Here is a 20,693-nt window from a genome sequence, read left to right as displayed (position 1 = left end):
CACCCTGTAAAACCAAGAAATAATTAGTCATTGCTGGAGGAAAGTATGAAATAAAAAGAGGGTATAAACATGTATATGTACTTGGTTTAACTGAAGATTAGGATGAAAGTCCCACCAACCATGTTTTGTGTGATGTCCATGGTGGGGAACAGTAACCATTTGTAAATTTATACTCAGAATCCTCACATGGACTAACAGTAACTTCAAATTTGATTTTGAATAGTGACTGACATATACATAGTGTTGCTCAGATTTCACTGGTAACAGCAATATTAACCAAATGGCTTGATTGATTCAAACTGTTAAACTAATTCATGGTCGCTGTGATGTAATATCCTGAGTTACTGTGGAAATCAGTGATGTGCACTTCAGCGGTCTGGATATCCTCAGTTAACATGTGACACTCGCAACATTAGTGTGATTTCAGCAACTACATGGTAGCATTGATGAATCACAGTGCACCCGTATTGTGAGAATGTAAAAAGCAGTACCTTAGTGTGACATCATTAAGGGTCCTAAGCAACAAAAGTGCTTAGTCGCCCAATTGTTTTTGTTAGATTTATTTCTATTATTATTAGAGGTCAAAGCACACCGCTCTGAAACCTTATTGTAATTGTGTCGGATTTTTGTGGGGGATTATATTTATTATTTGGGGTCTAAGTACAAAAACCATGATGTTTTTGTTAGGATTATTATGGGTCCAAGCACCAAAGGTCAGAATTTCCCTGAGAAACACCCAGCTGAAGACCGCAATGTAACTGAAGGAAATATATTATACTCTACTTCTTCATCAGTTCAATTCAATTGCATTTATACAGCACTCTTTACAAAGGGCATTGTCACAACACAGCTTTACAAACAACCAAACCAACCCCCCCTCCCCTCAACCCCCCAAGAGCAAGGTTAGGGTGACAGTGGCATGGGAAAACTCCCTGGCTAGTAATAGGAAGATAGCTTGAGTAGAAGAACAGGACTTTGGGGAAGGGCCCATTTTGCCAGTTGAGTTATGGGAAAGTGGTGGATGTAATGAATGGAAGTGTAATGAATGTAACTCTAGGCCTAGCAATTGTCGTCATAACCATAGCAAAAGAAATGGAGGGAAAATCATTTTTCCATTCGTATCTGGGGAGAAGACACAAGGCCGGATGATAAAAATTACACAGCCTAGCAGGCCAATTTCAATGAAAAACTGGCTGATCAAGGAGCAAATGCGTAGATTTCTGCTTAACCGTAAATGTGTCATAGATGCAGTGAATACAGGGAGGGGCACATATCCCCGTTCAAGCCAAATAGTTTGCCCAGTTTGTGGGTAACTGATAGGATTGAAGTACGTGCCCAAAAATGCTAAATGCTTGATTGCAGCTCTTTGCGAAAGCCCTTGACTAAAAAGTTTTCTTTGGTCTACAGTTTCAAGAGGGCCCACAGGGACTGGATTTGCACAGGGTCCAGAATTTTGTGCTACACCCTGCAAAATGACATTGGTTAAAGGTGAGCACAGGTGAATTAAAATGAGTAGACCAGTTTTCCAAGTCACATGATCAAGGCAGAGATATTTTTCTGGCTCAACATATTTCTGGAAACTGTACTGCAAGAAGACAGGCCTAAATGGGCTGAACAGCCTGTTCTCATTGTTGAACCTTATGTTCTTATTCTGATAATTTCCCTGCGCTGCCACCTGGTATGTAAAAGCTTACTTAAAAATGAAACAAATATGTTACACCATTGTTTATCCACAAATATGATTCCTTGTGGACACCCCTGTTCAGCTGCACAACTTGTATTCCCTATCCGCACTGATTTCTCATCTACTCCCTGGGTAACCACGGGTAAAATAAGTAAAACACAAGAAAAGCCTCAGTCTGTTACAATGTTCGGCTGCTTCATCCGCACAGTACCAGGAAAAGTGTGACACCGTAATCTAAGGAGGGGCTCGCGGATAGGAGAAATCAATCAGAGGGGTCTCCCCACTTGAGCAGGCTGGAAGAGCCCTTTCATCTCACCGCAACCCGCCCATGTGTGGGCGGAGTCGGATCACATCTGAAATCGCTGTTCTGCTCCTCCTCCTCTCCGAGACGGCGATCGAGCCGCTCTTATCAGCCAACCGGCTCCGAGGCTTTCGTCCGTTCTGAAAAGCCGTGAGTTATTGATGTTGGTTGCGTCTGGCCCGGGTTTCAGGAATTTATAGTCCATATAATATGCGATACAGATGATCCTGGCTGATGTCCCGTTTCTTAATAGCGCGTCCTGCTTCGGAACGTCTGCGAGACCGACTTGTCACGGGTTTCGAGGTTAAACAAATCCCGTTAGGACCGCAACCCACCTAACGCCCTTAGTTTGAGAGGGGAAAGACCAGGTTGACTCTAACTACCAGGGAGAGTCCCATTTGATTGACATGCAGCTGCACGTATGACACGTGACCGGAAACACATACGTGTGTGCGTGTGCATATGTGTGTGTGTGTCTGCGTGCATGTGTGTTTGCGTGTGTGTGCATGTGCATGTGCATGTATGTGAACGTGTGTGTGTGTGTGTGTGTGTGTGTGTGTGTGTGCATGTATGTGTGTGTGTGTGTGTGCATGTGTGCATGCGTGCATGCACGTGTGTTTGCGCCACAGTGGAGGTGACGTGTGCAGGGGACCGGGCCCACAGTGTGTGTGCGTGTGTGTGTGTGTGTGTGTGTGTGTTTGCACCACAGTGGAGGTGACATGTGCAGGGGACCGGGCCCACAGTGTGTGTGTGTGTGTGTGTGTGTGTGTGTGTGTTTGCACCACAGTGGAGGTGACGTGTGCAGGGGACCGGGCCCACAGTGTGTGTGTGTGTGTGTGTGTGTGTGTGTGTTTGCACCACAGTGGAGGTGACGTGTGCAGGGAACCGGGCCCACAGTGTGTGTGTGTGTGTTTGCGCCACAGTGGAGGTGACGCGTGCAGGGGACCGGGCCCACAGTGTGTGTGTGTGTGTGTGTGTGTGTGTGTGTGTGTGTGTTTGCACCACAGTGGAGGTGACGTGTGTGTGTTAGCAGCGGTCCGGGAGGCCATGTCGCACGGCCTCACAGATATTTTGGTTGGTAAGAATTTGCCTGAGAGGAAAGCGAAGGAAGAAAAGGCACACACATCTTGAATCAGTAGAGGAACAGATGGGTGCTCTGACTTTAAAAAATCCTTTTGAAAAAGGCTGCTTCAAAATGATTTCCGAGCCACTTCCGCAAAAGCAGAACAAAGGTCTCAGATATTTAAGCAATATCCATTGCAATTTACTGTTTTATTTACAAACTGAAACACATGTCTCTGGACATTTTCTTTCTTCTTTTCGTTCCTCTTTTCCCCCTTTCTTTGCTCCACGTATTTTTTTCCTTCCCTTTGATACATCAGGAGGGATCGTTCTTAACCCTTTCAGTGGCCCAACTGCCTTGGGTTTTTTTGCCTTGGAATTTGGGTTTTGTTGTTGTTACTCTTTTCACTTGGGCCCCAAGAAATGCAAAGTCGATGTTCCACAAGCAATGTCATGAGCCCTATGCTCCCACCAAGTCACATTAGAAATGCACCATTTCATTCTGAACTCCTGATCTGAACCTAGGTAATAAAAAGTTGAACTCAGCAGGCAGTTCAGTGAGAAATATCTGCGACAAATGAGGCTGGAATGGAAAGTTTTATATCAATTGTCAAAAACCTGAATCCAGAGACACCAAAATACATTGCTTTATTCTTGCAGGACTCGGAATCAGTCCAAAAATATCTCTGTGACTTTTCAGAAGCGTGAAGCACGATATTAAGACAGCATCAGTGTCTGTTTTAGTTTAATTAGATTTTCTTTTTAAATGTGAGTTTTGAAGGCTGCCATACACAACCCTGAAGACTCATTCTTGCGAGAATGTGGACTGCGCCATCCTGCCAACTCAGCTCAGAAAGACCCTTATTTATCAACCGCCAGCGCTTGTCTCCATTGAAAATCCCAGCCCCATATTTCACGCAGTGTTCCTCATCAGCGGCGTGATGACGGCTTCTACGGCCGAGTTTCCTGCCTGAGAAAGCAAAGCACACCCCCCTCCCCCCCACCCCACCCCCCCAGGCTGCGCTTTGGATCCTTAATGATGTGTATTTTTCTTTTCTTATTCCAACTATATTTATTAACATGACATTGCACAAGTTTTGCTGATTTGAAATAACTTCAAAATGCTGGGGGGGAAAAAAAAAGCCAGAAAGCAGTTACGAGGGCGTCCGTGTCGTTTTACTGGCCAACCCGGACAGTCGGCACGCTCGTTAATCACGCGAAACAAATTAAAACGGGTTAAACCGCGGCTCAGCTGTGCGGTGGACCACATTTCGCTTTGCGAGTGATCTTGTCGAAAAACTAATTAGCCGGTTATATGGGTTAAAGATAAGATTCTGCCCCCTCTGTTTCACGCTCAAGAGCGACTATAGCTTTTCATGGCGAGATGAAAGCATTTGCGTCGTCGTTGTTCCTAACCCGAACGGCACTTTGCACCTTCAGAGCCCAACTGGGATGTCAAAATGCCCTGTGAGCCAGCGGAACTAGTGTCCCTCAGGAGAGGGGGACGCAGGGAGTTGACCACGGTGCGTGACATACTCCCAGAATCCTGTGCGGCGAGACCCTGAGCAGGGACAGATCCCCAGGCCCCCGAGCTTAAAAGCAGTAACCGGAGCCATCGCAGGATATGGGCTAAATTACACTTGAAAGCAGGGACATTTTAGGGAAGCTTGCGCACCAAATATTATGATAAATTATGGCCTAATATAAGGAGATAAGCCTGTTGCAAACTGAAATAACACAGGTTAGCACGCATCATAAAAGGAGATTTGAAAGATGGATCTTTTTTTTTCCCGGCAGAAATATCTTGAGGCCTTTCTTTCAACTCTCGAAGACACCCCCCCCCTCTTTTTGTCCTGTGACATTGCATTGAAAATAACACAGCACACTTCGCCGCTATCTGTCATGACCAGGAATTCGTTAGCACTAGGATTGGAGGCACGGGAGTGGCGAAAGTGGATAATTGAAATGAACCATATCAGTTCAACATCCAACAACGTCTGCATACCTGACCGTACCAACCACGTGTGTGTGTGTGTTCATATGTGTGTGTAAATACACCAGTGCCATTTTGCCCAAGAGTGGCAGTGCCTTCCAAGCCTCAATAATAATAATAATAATAATAAAGATTGGTTAATGTAAGTGGTTAGGACTCTACAGTTACTACATAATAATCAAATCAGGTGTTTAAACAAATGTCTTGCTTGTCAGGTTTATGACATGAGACTGACAAGCGATGGCTCTTCACCCACCCAACTTTTAAGAATATAGTCTGCTAATAAACCAATAGCCTGTTACAACATCTGAACAATCATGCTCTCATATAAGTGGGGCTTCTGTTGGAGGCCATGATTCAGTACAGTTGCTATTCACAATGTAATCACTTAGAGGCACTTTTAGGCAAAAGTGCGTTTAACATGGTTAGAAAACCACTAGAGCTAGAGATTAAGCTACAAACAAATCAGTGTTGTCATAGAGATTGTTGCCCCCAAAGCCTTCAAAGTAAAGGGAGAGAGGGGTTAGGGCTTTTATTAAATTAACCCTTAACTGAGGTTCAGCCTGAAAAGGTGGGTTTTCAGTCTCTTGAGGAAAACAGCCAGAAATTCTGCCCCTCTGACCAGGCGGGGAAGGTCATTCTACCACCAGGGGCCAATATCCAAGGCAAGGCCAAACCGCCGTAACTGAGCAATGCGCTGCCTTAGTATAATATCGCATATAACACACAAAAACGATAAGTACGACATGCAGCTGTGACGCTTGTTCCACGCAGATAAAAATCACCCCGTCCCGCTCTCACCGATGACTCCCCTTCGAACCGCTCCGGGTTATCGTGCCTGTCGCTCTGCGCTAACCTCGGCCGCCGCCACCGCCAGCCTCTTTGATTGCATCCCCCCCCCCTCCTGGCAGAGTCTCCCACAGGAAGTGCGTTTCCGCGCAGGGAAATCACTGCCAGATGCGAGCGCGCGTCTGGCCGCACTCGGGAGGAGGATGGGCGGACGTGTGGGTGAAGGACGGGGGCACGAAGGTACTGACGGGCTGGCCGAGGACCTTCTATTATTGTGATCTTTCTTTTCTTTTTTTTTTTCCCCTGCTGACTCATATTATGCCACATTCGAGCGGGGGAGGTGTGGTCTTTGCGGTGCCTTTGTAGCCCTTGTGATTGCAGAATTGCCCAATAATAATGTATATATATATATATATATATATATATAAATATAAGAGAAGTGATGCTAAACACAGGATACATTCAAAGACATTTAAATGCACATTTTTTATCATCAATTTTATAACACAATCATAATACAAATGCCTTGAAAAATCTGGCAAAAGAACACGAATGGCCAAAAGTAGTAATCACATGGCAAATGTGTGACACTGCAGAAATCACACAGTCAATGTGTCATCCACATGAAATCACATGGCAAATTTGTCATGTGGCTGAAATCACTTGTAGAGGGTGAATCATTTTGTTCCTTCTTTCGTGTTCTCCTTTGGTGTTCATTACAGGGTCCAACAGGATCACATCATTAACTAACCCTCTGTTGGTTGTGTGATGCAGTTTCATTAACCACGCGTGCTGGCCTGTGGCAGTGTCATTAACACTATATGCTCGTTTCGTGAAACTCAGACAAAATAAAAGAAACTTAAAATTCTCATTGTTCTTCTTGCTGTGGTCATTATTACACCGGTGTACTTCTTGTCTTGGTTAAAAAATCAAATATTTAAACCCTGTGGTCCGCTTTGAGCATCTTAGAAGCCATTGATTACTGAAATCTTTTTGTGTGTTCACAGAGTAAGAGTTTCCCAGGCTCAATATAAACTCTTGCCGTTTTCAAGAAAGTCCTTCATTTCATCTCTCATTGAGTCACAGCCTTATTTCCTATTTCCTGAAATACTGCGATGAATTTGTATATTGTAGTTGCAAAAGCAAAAACAGAAATACATTCACTTCTCTATTTGTGGGTTCCATTCAAGTACCAGTTTATATCCGAAGTAGTGTTTCTTTCAGAATTCAACAGATTAAAACAAAAAGAAAGCAGATACATTCGGTTACATAAACAGAAAACCGTGCAAACTCGTCCAGTTACGTTTCATCGCGCCATTTAATCAAAATAGAATTCATTATGCACCGTCAGATACATATTTTTTTTTCTTCACTTAATTTGAGGCAAGATGTAGCCCTGCGCCTTCATACCTCCTTTTTTGCAGAAAGGAGTTTGCCTTAATTTAAAAAAATAGGAAGAGTTTAGAGAAGTGAGCGTGAGTGTTAGTGAAGCATTATGTCACGCCTCTGACAGGGAAATGAAATGAGCAACATCAATGAGAGTCCGCCGGCCGAGATCAAACGGGCCTCTGTGCTCCTGCATCTGGTTCTGCTTGGATGACCTTTTTTCTCTCTCTTTTTTTTTTTTCTTCCTCTCTTTTTTCCACATCACTCTTTTTCTGTCCTCTTTTCCCTCTGGTATGAGGGACGGCCCTTCATATTTTTTCCCTTAGATAGTCTTCCATGTTTTTTTCCGCGATAGTGGCCCTGTTGCACGCAAACCGTGCAGCGGGCAAGATGGCCGCCGCTGCGGAATGCTCCCCCTTCTGTGTCACCGTGCCTGGCCCAGGATCCCTCTCTGTGAGATACCAGAGCAGACACTCGGGTGCTCTGACAGCTTCTGCCTTCTGCATCCTGCTCTGCATATTACGACCCACAATGCACTGCTGTCCATAAGTCCCCCACTCACCGCATTGTCTCAGCCCCCGACTTTTAAGTGGTGTGTGTGTGTGTGCATGTTTGTTTGCATGTGAGTATGCCTGTGTTGAGTGTGTGTGTGTGTGTTTGTGTGTGTGTCTGTCCGTCTGACTTCATATTATGCCAACAGAGCATTCCCTGGGGTTGTCATGTCAAAATATATCCTCTCAAGCATGCCAAGTATTCAAATAAGAGGATACCCATTCATTGCAATGAGTTAGGGCAATAGCAATATCTCCAGGGTTTTTTAATATGACACAGGGCATTGTATTTGAAGTTTGACCATTTGAATTGACCTGTGGGCACACAAATGGTTAAGTTAACATTAATATAATGTTCCTGTGGTGTATTTGCCATGTCGTCACGCCAAGGCGTTTTGCTGTGATTTTCAGATGTAAATAGTTTGATTAGCTACAGGTGCTGCTGTGGCTTCAGTAAGAATGTGTGGAGTCCACCATTTAAAAATAATGGTTGTTATCTAATTCCACAACAATGGGGTATTTTATAAGACTGCAGTCATAGGACTTTGCCCTGATCTTTGATTTTCTGATTTATCCATCTGCACTTTAGGATTACATCAATGTGCTATTTGATCACCATAGTTTTAACGCCAGTGAAATGATAACTTTGCACAATTCACATGCATATAAATGGTATGTAAAATTAGCCAATGTTTTAATGCAGATTGCATGAGGATAAGCCATGCGTTGAATGCAGTATGGGCACTTGTAAAGATGTAAAGGTCCCTTAGACACAGCTGAAGTGTAAATGGTGATTTTTCATAAGGTCCCTTAGACACAGCTGAAGTGTAAAGGGTGATTGTTTATAAGGTCCCTTAGACACAGCTGAAGTGTAAATGGTGATTGTTTGTAAGGTCCCTTAGACACAGCTGAAGTGTAAATGGTGATCGTTGAGTCCTTCGGGTAATGTAATGGTGATTAGGTCCCTTAGATGCAGCTGAAGTGTAAATGGTGATTGTTTGTAAGGTGCCTTAGACACAGGTGAAGTGTAAATGGTGATTGTGAAGTCCTAGACACGCTATGTAAATAGTGAGTTGTAAGGTCCCTTAGACACAGGTGCAGTGTAAATGGTGATTGTAAGGTCCCTTAGACACAGCTGAAGTGTAAATGGTGATTGTTTGTAAGGTCCCTTAGACACAGCTGAAGTGTAAATGGTGATTGTTCGTAAGGTCCCTTAGACACAGCTGAAGTGTAAATAGTGATCGTTTGTAAGGTCCCTTAAGGCAGCATTAAACTGAAAATGGCACCAAACTTTTAGTTCAAAGCTATGCGTTTCAAACAAAAGACAAATAAAAAGACGCGGTTTTGAGTTTGTAAGCCGTTGTGTGTACTGTACAAACCCCCAGCACAAACTGCTCACAAACAGTTTACAAACAGTCCACCAATTCACAGACCCCTGTCTGCAGTCAGTCCATCCAAATATCGCATGGTCGGTTGCATCACGGTTCACTAGCTGGGGGGCAGAGTTCAACTTTATTTTCCCGTTCTTCCCATCACTGTACTGTCCGGTGGTAGCAGGTTGTGATTAGAAAGGATACAGGAGATTTCAGGAAGTGGTGTTCTATCTAATGGGTTTGCTATGATAGAAGAATTAAATTGTACCTTAATCCTCCATCTAAGAAGAATATTTGACCTGATTTGTTAGCCAAACTAAAAATAATTCATTTGGACACATACTCTATAACTTTACTAGTTTTCTCATCTTCTATAGGTAGTTTCCACTTCTTTTATTTGGCTACTATCCTGTCCAAATGACAAATTTGCCTGACAAATTTGGTCAAAGCTTACTCTATCATGGTGAACCTATCGGATAGGAAGCCACTTCCTGACATTCCTGTATCCCATCTGGGTACGACCATGGTAGCACGGTTATGGTCGTGACCGGAATACTTTAGAGATTTATACTTTAGAACGAAGAGCTAGGATATCATTATCTTTGCTGTACTTGTGCAAGGATATCATTATCTTTACGATCGATAACACAGAGATTTCAAAGACAGAGAAATGTGCTCAAATTCCTGGCACGAAACTTCCATGAAGTTGGGTGTCAATGATCGAGCTGAGGAAAGCAACTTGGAAAAAGTTTGTGCTCCCCCACCCAGTGGCATGACATGAAACAAAGTATATGGATGTACTTATACTTTGAATATACTGACAGTGGTGCTCAACAATATGTTTGCTGGCGGTTCTTTTTCAGTTTGTATGTTGTTTGGAGTATACAGCCTACTTTAGAGTTGAAGTGTAAATGGTGATTGCTTACATGGTCCCTTAGAGTTGTAAGGTTAATGGTGATTGCTCATAACGTCTGTTAGACCCAGCTGAAGTGTAAACGGTGATTGTTCGTAAAGTCCTTTAGGCAGAGCTGAAGTCTAAATGGTGATTGCTCATAAGGTAAGAAACCAGGAAATAGCCCTGCTCTAGTTATCTCCCTGACCACAGCCATCATGAGCCTGTGGCCTCTCGAGTCCCTGTCCTTTCTCAGGACTTACAGAACCAGACCAGGAACAACAAAAGCTGAAGTGGTCAAACATCGTACTTGTGCACTTAGGATTGCTTTCAAAAACAACAACATACATACACCCACACTCAAACTCCCACATACAAATGTAATTCACATGCTCGCATGCAAATGCTAAAACTCTCGCATACACCCAAATTCTACATCACACATGCTGTACATACCCAGATTTTTAGTAGTATTTATTGAAACAACTAGGTGTAATTTTAGTGTAACATTATTAAAGGTTTAAATAATTTTTTTTTTTTTTTTACCCTGTGCGATGGTGATCACACAGGGTGAGAATTTTTACTGTTAGTAGATCAGCTTGTTCAATTGAGAGCATCTAAGCACATCAATGTGAGAATGTCAGCACTGCTTGTGGATATACACAAAAAATTAAAACTGTGCCAAAGTTTGACACGAAAAATATACAATAAAACAGCAAACTGCTGTGAAATGAAAGAAGCCACTCAAGTTTCCTTGTCTCTTATTGTTTTATTCACTCTCCTTATTGTACATTCTCCTTTCCCCCACACGCTAACTAAGATCAAAGTAAAAGTTCTACAACGCAGCCTGACTTACACACGCAAATGAGTTTCACAAGCTAAAAACCTTCTGCGTGTTTATTATTGCTATTTTTCTGCTAAGTGTATCTGTGTTTATAACTTGTGCTGATTGCTCAAAATACCCATTTCCTTATGAAGGTATTTTAAGGTCAATCAAAAGCTGCTTTGCATTTTCACAATGGGTTTTCATCGAAGTTTTTTTAAAGATACAGATGTGTAGATATGAGGGCTCTTTGTACATAATTAACAGAGCTTTATTATTAGTAAAAACTAAATTTGGGATTACTATGAAAAAATAAATAATTTTAAATTGCTTTTCGTCGCCATTTTTCTTTCAGCTTTCATCTTAAAAGGACAAATATAGTTTTAAGTTTTAAGTTTATGAATCTTTTAGTTCAACTCACTTTTTCCTGAATTGAATTCAGTGACAAAAAACTGAGTAATGCATGCATATCAGATAAATATTTTTTAACCTGTCAGAGCACTTATGATGTAATTTCCTCCATTTTAGAGAGCCATGTGTCAACCAACCTTAATGCTTTACTATTCTCTTTTCACGATATGCGCAACAGAAACAAAACAAAAAAAACAGGAAACATTTCAAGTCTGAAAATGATTTTGTATGAGTACCAACCACATGTGTGTTCAGGCTTAAAATAGGGACCAGCTTTACATAAATAAAGCCTTGGCAGAGGAAGATTTTTATGATTCTAGAATGTTCCAGAAATATTTGAGAAATAGCGCACCATTCTTTAAATCTTCTCGCGCCAAAAAAATAAATAATCTAGAAAGGTTTCATGTTAAAATCTTTCTGCATTTCGTTTAGTGTATTTCTCAGTCATCTTTGCACATGTATGATGTGTGCTAGCTGAGTGTACTGCCATATGAACGCACACCAATAGACCAAAGTCGATATTTTATTATGCTGAACTATGCTGCCTGATGGTTCTAATATATATTTTTATTTGTATCTCCAGAAATGCATACATTTCCATCTGGACTTGTTTACTCTACTATTTTATTCAGAAAGTCACTCTCACAAAATGCTTTCTATGGTAGCTGTTCTGTTTTTTTGTGGTGCATGTTGAAATACTTTTTATTTTGAAAAGATGTATTCTTTCTGATCAAAAAAACTTTCACATTTCGACATTCACACGAGACGGCCAGATGACAGCATACCATAGGTCACATTGCAAAGCATTCCATATTGCTCCTTTTGGAAGTTAACAGTAATTTACATTGTGGGATATCCATATAGTATGATGAGGCACACTAATGTTGTACTTACTGTATTTGCATGAGATCCAAATAGTTAAATTTTTTTAATGTTTATTATCAGTTTTTCCAGAAATTTGAATTACTGATTTTTTCTTTCTTTCTCTCTGTTTTCAGCCTGCTTTATTTTCATGATAACTACTGTCGAGAAACCCCATAAATCCCGTAAAATATTAACAATATTGATAACTACAGTGCACGAATAGCAAATCTATAAATCTTTCTTCCTCTCTCTTTCTCACTGCCTTTCTCTTTCTCTAATAAAAGAAAGACACGTGAGCTTTGAAATTATTATTCCATACTGTAAAACGTAATCATCTGAATCGGAAAAGAAAACCGTTTCGCTCTACTTTCGACGTCCGTGCGATTACATTCGAAGCTTTCCTCTGAACTGAAGCCATTGTGGACGTTATTTGTCGTGGCGAAGGACCGCGAATTGAAACCCTTGCGTCTTCGGATTGCGTTTCACGCCTGGAAGCCGGTTCTCCAGGTTTCCAGCCGCGGTGGGAAGGAGCGGGTCGGTGCGAGGAGGAACATGTGCTTTGACACCGGAGGGCACGGCCGTCACAATTAGCAAACCCTCTCGCCTCCCCACGCGAGGGTCGCCGGGTCAGGAGGGGTTCAGGGTCACCACGCCGACCTCCTTCCCACACATCGAGCTCTCGGAAGGTGGGATGCGTGACCCGAAAATCGGGACGTCCCGTCGATTAGCCGACAAGTAAATATTTATACGGATAAATATAAAAAAATTGAATTGGGAGTTTTTCATGTACATTTACTAGTGGCCTACTCAACATTTCTGTATGTCTAATTCATTTTGTCACTGGTGCATGTTACCTGGAATGTCTGCGTACAGGTGAACCCTGTTCATGCTCCCGTCATTGAGCAGACTCAACTGTAAACGACTCTCTCATTTGCTGGCCCGCGGTTTATTACTTGCAATTCAATTCAAACTTACTACAGTGTCGGAATTAACAGCGTTTATTATTCAACTTCATTTGTTTCTTGTTCTTTCTTTTTAAAGTTTTTATTGCAGCTACATTCATTCTTTTCAGTTTACATCTTGCTTCGTTGTTCATTGTTTTGGCAGCGTGAGCTCAAAATGTAATGGCAATAAATAATTTGAAATTGAACAAATAGAACCAAACCAGGGAGAGAAACAGAGGGAGTGTATCACTTGTTCTGTAGCGATTCATTTATTTCAGTGTAGAATACCAGAGGAAGGTGCAACTGCAAGGGCGGGGGATGGATGCTGGACTGCTTCGGGGAGAAATCTGGAACCTATAAACTTCAGACAACTTCTGTGAAAGCCTTTGCCGTGCATCCGCTGATTGGCCGATTCGGAGGCCCGCCCCCCCCTTCCCGTGGTCCTCCAACCCTGGATGCTTCCTGTTGCCCTGGAGCCAATCGCAGCCAATCGACGACCCCGACCAGCAACGGCAGCGGCGGTGGTGTTATAAGAGCAGCCGACGTGGAGTCCAGCGGAGCAGACGCCTGCGGCCGCGGTCTTCAGCTGAGGGAGGGAGAGCGCTCTCGCTGTGCTGAAGCCCATGCGTGGATTCCACACTTCAGAACCTTCTGGAACTTCTCAATACCTGTTCTGCTGCTCTCGCCTACAGGAGTACCCCTGAACTTCCAAAGAACTGAACCTATGTGGGCGTGTCTCTGTGACAGCGTGTGTGTCAGGGCCAATTAGAGGGAGGCGGAGAGCTCACCACCCCCCGAGGAGCACCCGAAAAAGAGATGAGAGAGGAGCTCTCCCACGCCGAGTCCCCCGAGGGGGGGCTGGCAGCCAGCGAGGAGGAGTTGGAGCTCGGCCCGAAGAGGGCTGCCGTCACTGTGACGCCCGCCGGGGTCAACGGGCGCAAGCGGGTGCCCTGCCCCAAAAAGGACGCCGCCGGCCGGGCCGAGGAAGGGGGCCTGGGAAGCCCCGGCTGCCTGGCCGCGTCGGGCCCCAAGCGGCCCAAGAGGAGCCCCCCGGTGGCGGTGGCAGTGGCGGGGCCGGGACTGGGGCCGGGGCCGGGGCCGGGCCCCGAGCAGCCCTTCGAGGACCTGCACAGCCAGCGGGTGATCGCCAACGTGCGGGAGCGGCAGCGGACGCAGTCGCTGAACGACGCCTTCGCCTCGCTGCGCAAGATCATCCCCACCCTGCCCTCGGACAAGCTGAGCAAGATCCAGATCCTCAAGCTGGCCTCGCGCTACATCGACTTCCTGTACCAGGTGCTGCAGAGCGACGAGATGGACAGCAAGCTGGCCAGCTGCAACTACCTGGCGCACGAGAGACTCAGCTACGCCTTCTCCGTCTGGAGGATGGAGGGGGCCTGGGCCATGTCCGCCTCCCACTAGCCCCCCCCCCACCCCTTTAAACCTCACCCTCCCTCCACCTCCGCCTTTACTGCACCCTCCGCTCCATCCTCGCTCGACCCTCCCTCCACCCACAGACTCCACCTTTACTCCACCCCCCACCTCTGTCCTCACCTCCGACTCTCTGCTGACTCCACCTGTCCTTCGCCTCCACCCCCAACTCAACGCTAAAGCCTTCCCGTACCTCCACCCTCACCCCATCCTTTCTTCATCCTCCTTCAACCCTCACCTCAACTCTTACTCGACCCCACCTCCATTCTGCCCATGCTCTCGTCCCCACCCTTACCCCCACCTCTACATTCACCCTTCATCCCCACCTCCATCCTAAACCCAAAACTGCCCTGCACCCCTCCTTTACCTCCACCTCTACGCTCTCTCTCTCACCTCCATCTTAAATCCAACACGTACCTGTACCTCTCCTTTAGCTCCACACCCACCTATACACTCCCCATCTCTCACCTCCATCCTACACCCAACACTTGCCTGTACCCCTCCCTTACCTTTGCCTCCACCCCCACCCTGCATCCTAATCTCACCTCCTCACTGCCTCAGATGCCAAGCAGATCAGCAGCAGGTATTTATCTTTAATATGGCTCATACGCATACGATGCTGCCCATCTCTCCTTCCCCATATTTCCTCCTTTCTAAAACCTTCACTGCTTTCATAGCCCCATCATCATTGTAATATTCATTCTATTTAATTTCATTATATTTTAGGAAATTGCACATCAGCACTTTATGGTGAGGCAGTTCAATTGCGATAATAATATGGTCTACTGGGTAATCAGAGAATGGTGTATACGTGATGAACAATATAATATGAGCAAGTAATATTAGAAAATGTGATTTATTGTTATGATTATTTCAACTGTTCAGGCAGAATTTTAGAGAATTTATAAAACATAATAAGATTTTTGTTATGATGTGAGCACTGTTGAAAAGGGCCAAAGATGCTCACTGGGTACTAGCGGTGCTGCTAACAGACAGAGCTCAGCGTGTGCTGCACGTGTCCAGAATAATTCACACACTCGAAGGAGGATTCAGGACACTAGCCTGGGAAGAGCATGATTGTGCTGTCAGAAATGCTGGTGCATGGAGCTCCTTTTAATCCTCTGAGTTTTTGCTGCGTATACTTATGGAGGGAGTGTTAGAGGTCTGAGCTCCCTGTCCTCAGCCCAAACGTGAAGGAGAACTCCCTGCAGAGGGATGTTTCTGCATCACGCACACAACATTGATTTAAAAAGAAAAATGTGCAACAAACAACGATGAATATACCTGCTCCTGAATTCTGAGGATTACAAAGCAACACTTTTAGTAATACAGCATTAGTCTAGGCAAGTATAGCCTTTTTCAAGGAATCTTTCTAGTAATTTATTAACTTTATCCAGCTTATATAAAGATTTTGTTTGATTCACAAAGATTGAGTCGAAAATGTTACGTTTTACTCCTTTCAAATAAATATCAATTGTTTTCTGGACATTAAAAATAATAGTGCTGATATGCTTTTGATTAGCTATAATTAGTATATAAAAACCTGCAAATAAATTAAAAAGCTTTCATCTCTGAATAAACTAAATGCATTAAGAACATAAAACAGTTTCTATTTGGAAAACCACAAATGAAAATAAATTTCATCGCTTTTTCTGTCTTTTATATTTATATTCCTCATACATTTGATAACTCGGAGTGGGTTCAACGAGGAATAATGTTTAATGTTAATAACCATATTTTGAAGAAAATGTGGGAATCCATTACAATTTATGTTCAATTTATTTATTTTGTAATTAAATATTTGCTCATGGCATGCCATCCAGTGGAAGGCTGGATTCAATCAACATTAATTTTTACTCTTGTTTGAAAATAAATAAAAGCTTTTTTCTTCAAAAACACAGTCTCGGAGTTAAATGGGTTTTCCGCATTTGCTGAAAAAAAGTATGGTAACCACAAATGTTTAATTAAGTTCAAGCCTAATTCTAGTTTAAACTCTAAAACAGAATTCATTATACTATTGCTATCACAGTAAGAAATATTTATAGCTCAATTTATTGAAAAAAAAAAACATAATTAAATTGGGGGAAAAAGGTTCAAATCATTGAATGATTGCGAACAAGTATTTGCACTTTTCCTGGACAGTGTCAGTTAATGCGCGATGAACAAAGAAGAAAACTCAGATGTGATCATATCTCTTCATAAGGGAAAACTCGCTGATGACCTCTGTGCCACTGTAGGGACGGATGAACGCACTGGATAAAGGAAAAGAGGTGTTCTGTCCTTCTATCCCTTCTCCAGAAAGGCGCCGGGGTTTCTCATGGTTCGCGTGGCCCCGGGTTCGCCGTCTTTACGTGTCGGCCCGGGCGAGCCGTTTACTCGCGCGATGCAACGCGCAGACAACATTCGCGGTCAGCACGCATGCAGCTGTAGTGGGGTCAGCTCTGTGCAGATATGTTGTGTCTGTCTGGCTTTGCAGACGGCAGCCAAACATTTGAAGCGTATGTGCTATGTGCTGCTTCTCCTGAACGATGCTGGCATATTCCTGTCAGACCTGCATGGGAATACTTTCTATGACTTTTTTGAGGGGTAAGGAAAGAGGGGCTAGGTGAGGTATTTAAGATAAAAGCCCCCCCCCCCACCCTCTGTGCAGGATCTGGTGTCCAGTGTCGTGCAGTCAGGGTCTACAGGGCCCAGACATTCAGGAACCTTTAGATTGGAAACAGTTGTGAGGCATTAGGAAGAAGTGTGTGTGTGTGTGTGTGTGTGTGTGTGTGTGTTGGAGAGCACGCTCACCTCTCAGTGTGCGTGTGTGTGTGTGTGTGTGTGTGTGTGTGTGTGTGCACTCACATGCCTATGTTTGTGTGTGCATGTTTATATGCGTATATTTGTGTAAGTGTGTTTGTGTGTGCATGCATGTGTGCGCAAGTTTGTGTGTGCATGAATGTTTGTCTGCATCTGTGTGTATGTGTGTGTGCATGAATGTGTATGTGTATACATATGTCTGTGTACATGCGTGTGTTTGTGCCTGTGTGTGTGTGTGTATTTTTCCTATTTCCTGTGAGTGTGTTTGTGTATATTTGTGTGTGTGTGTGTGTGTGTGTATTTACCCTGTTTCCTGTGTGTGTGTTTGTGTGTGTTTGTATTTACCCTGTTTCCTGTGTGTGTGTATTTACCCGGTTTCCTGTGTGTGTGTGTGTGTGTGTGTGTGTGTGTGGGGGGGGAGGTAGGTTATGAGCAGTCACATGACTAGGTACAGACAGGCTGTCAGTCAGGTTCATGGTCCAGACAGAAGGCTGATGAAGAATGTTCACTTATAAACCTGCAGTCACTCAGTGATTAAATCAAACTACTGAAGAAAGACCAGTGCAGGACTGGGGGAGTCATGTGGAAGGTGCAGCATGACTGCAGACAGGGTCATTTCCTCACTCAACTTAGGTGCAGCAGAAATCTGCCTCTTTTACTGGGACAGAGAAAAAATATCCCTATCCCTGTGAAGGTGGGATTTTCTGTCATAAAGCTCTTTTAATGCTGTAATTATTTTCAAAGTCTTCTTTTAGGTGAGAGAGATTTTTGAGTGTTGATTATTAGTCGCTCACGTAAAGTTTTAAGTACACTTAAATACCTCTGTAAGTATATGCGATTTTATATATTTGTATGAAGTACACTGAAGTGCAACCTAAACCAAAATATACTTTTTATAAGTATACTAAAATACCACTATAAATATATGATTTAATGTACTCATTGTATATATTTGGAAGTACACTTTTTTGTTAATGTACATGATAAGCATACTTTAAGTACAAAAACATTTGTATACTCAAATTATATTTTTAATACACTTAAGTAAACACGCTTTTTTTTTTGCTGGGGTATTGTTTGAGAAGTTAATTTCAGTTTACTTCAGTACTTCCTGTTTCTTCACTATTAAATGATAAAAGAATTGAAGTAGCCATGCACTAAATGCACACTTTGTCTCGCGCTGTTTGCTTTCGCTGTTTAATTCAGTGTAGAGGCATAGCCTATCGCTAGATTTTTTTCCGTGGGAAGACTAGCGATATTTTTCCGGCAGCAGTGGGGTTCGCGTGCGGAGAAGCGGGAGTGAATTCTCAGGATTGGGCTGGCCTGTTTAGCCTGGCAGGAGAGCCGCGCAGTGCTTCGTTCTGTTTGTCGTCCACGACGCTGGTTGCCATGGCATTCTCCCAGTTCCGCCGCCGCTCGACGGCTTCTGTTGGGCGTGCGTGTCACGAGGCTGATCTCTGAGGCGCTCTCTTTCAACGGGCCGCAGAAAAATAACTTGTGGCTTCAGCACGCAATGCAGCCAGCACGGCTCTGAAGGCTGTATAAACCCAACAGGTCTGACACGTGAAACAGACCGACGAGCACGTCAGTACCGCAGTATGCTAGCGCAAGCCTTGTGTCTCGAGTGGGTTACAGTAACGTAAACTATTCAAAGTGAGAAGTGTCCATTACACTGCAGTTCATATACATGAAAGATTGTGTAAGCCTTCTAGAAGTATGTTGGTTTGTGATTTGGTTGGCTTTTAAATGACTGAATGAGAAGTTTACATATAAAATGTCAAATCTGATTTACAACGACAGTCTGCCCATGGATATTCACTGCACGAGTGTGTATGCCAGTGTGTGTATGTGTGTGAGTTCTTGTGTGTGTTGATGCATTGACATACACACACATACTCGCAATGTGCGCATTGAGTGTAGGCCTATATGTGTTTGAGTATTTTTGTGTCTGTCTATATACGTTTCTGTTTGTGTGTGTGCACGTGTGTGTACATGCGTGTGTGCGTGCTAAGGAATATTTTTACTTTTATTAAATTTTTGTTGATATTAATATTTGTTCTGCAGCAGAATCCTGTTTGCTTTCCTCTCATGTCTTCTCTCACATTCTGTGGAAAAAGTCAAGCAGTTGATTTATGAATGAAATTGGCTGGAATGCAATTTAACTGGAGCGGAATTTAGTTAATGGAAGCCCTGAAAGAGTGGGAGATCTATCTGATAAAAGAATGCCTGCAGCCATTTAAAATCCGCTGTTGAACTGTAGCACTATCAAACACCATCTCTTGTCTGTGAATTACTCTGATACTGCAGTGTACTAAAGAAAGGAATGTTTCAACAAAAACGATAAAATCCGACGCTAACATTTCTCAGAATTGCAATTTTAAAAGTATCCAGCTTTTCATTTAATTTCATTGCATTCAGGTTAAAAATAAAAAGCAGATGGCAGTTTGCACTAAAACAAGATTAGCTTTTTTTGTCTTTCTGTATAATTTCATATCTACAGTATATATTACTCAGCCTTTTTCATGGAATATCTGTTAAAGGGGAGTGGCTAACCATATTGTGTTGGGGGAGTGGCTAGCCCGGCTGTTGTGGCTAGCCCTGTTGTGTCTGGCCACGCATACATTAGAGATCATCCAAATGATATATAATTTGTCTTAATTAGCCTGAACTGGATGGCCTGTCCTGTGTTTCAAATTAAAGCTGCATGTAGGTAATTGAAATCAGATCCGGCTTGATAATTATCAACAAAATACGTCCTAGATGCGCTTCCAAACATGAGTTGGCTTTAGCTTAAGAGGGCAGTAATGAATATTGAGAATTTAAGGTCAGATGTAAGATCTCAATACCTTATTATGTAGCTTTTTTATGTATAGATGTTAAAAGTTAGGAAAACAACCAGCAATTTAGTTTTATTGTCCCTAAGTTCATTTTTTTTCTATGCACATTACTCATGATTATAAAATTACGTTTAAATAATTTATATATTTATGAGTCATGTGCTGTGCTTGCTCAGGAATTGCAGTGGTTGACAGTGTGTTTTCAGTACAGAATGTCAGAGTTTATCACACACATTTAACAGCGTATTATGGCATTCTCAATTCTAATCTTGTCAACATTTTTACTGACTAATTATGACTAACATGAACACTAATGCGCTGAGCATCTAAGGCAGCAACATAGACATGCTTGACAGCCAGGTAGCTATTCAGTTGTCTGTGAAAACATTTATGCAAGCAACACCATCGGCTTCCATAAACTAGTCAGCACCCCCCCCCAAAATGGAGTCAGAGAGCCAGAAATTCCATGGTACATTGCCCCACAAAGGAGAACTCAACATGTTTGTATAATTTCACACTGAAGTACCAACATAAATAAGCAATAATGAAATGG

At 43.1% G+C, this 20,693-nt stretch overlaps 1 protein-coding gene across 17 annotated transcripts in view; it reads left to right on the top strand.

Annotated features, from left to right (window-relative positions):
- LOC135237140 (twist-related protein 2-like) overlaps positions 1-20,693 on the top strand; it is a 29,435-nt gene that overhangs the window by 5,578 nt on the left and 3,164 nt on the right. For 9 of the 17 annotated variants that reach the window (XM_064303938.1, XM_064303935.1, XM_064303932.1 and 6 more), the window contains 2 exons: positions 1,408-1,488; positions 13,352-15,084. In XM_064303938.1, coding sequence (XP_064160008.1) covers positions 13,890-14,492 — 603 coding nt within the window. In that variant the 5' untranslated portion in view covers positions 1,408-1,488; positions 13,352-13,889 and the 3' untranslated portion in view covers positions 14,493-15,084. Of the gene's footprint in view, positions 1-1,407; positions 1,499-13,334; positions 15,085-20,693 lie in introns of all 17 variants that reach the window. The other 8 variants (XR_010324759.1, XR_010324758.1, XR_010324760.1 and 5 more) reach the window with 4 other exon arrangements.

The sequence above is a fragment of the Anguilla rostrata genome, chromosome 13 (genome assembly GCF_018555375.3).
Source record: "Anguilla rostrata isolate EN2019 chromosome 13, ASM1855537v3, whole genome shotgun sequence".
NCBI classification, from domain to species: domain Eukaryota; kingdom Metazoa; phylum Chordata; class Actinopteri; order Anguilliformes; family Anguillidae; genus Anguilla; species Anguilla rostrata.
The sequence above is the reverse complement of the archived record's forward strand: the minus strand, read 5'-3'. Positions and strand labels throughout refer to the sequence as shown.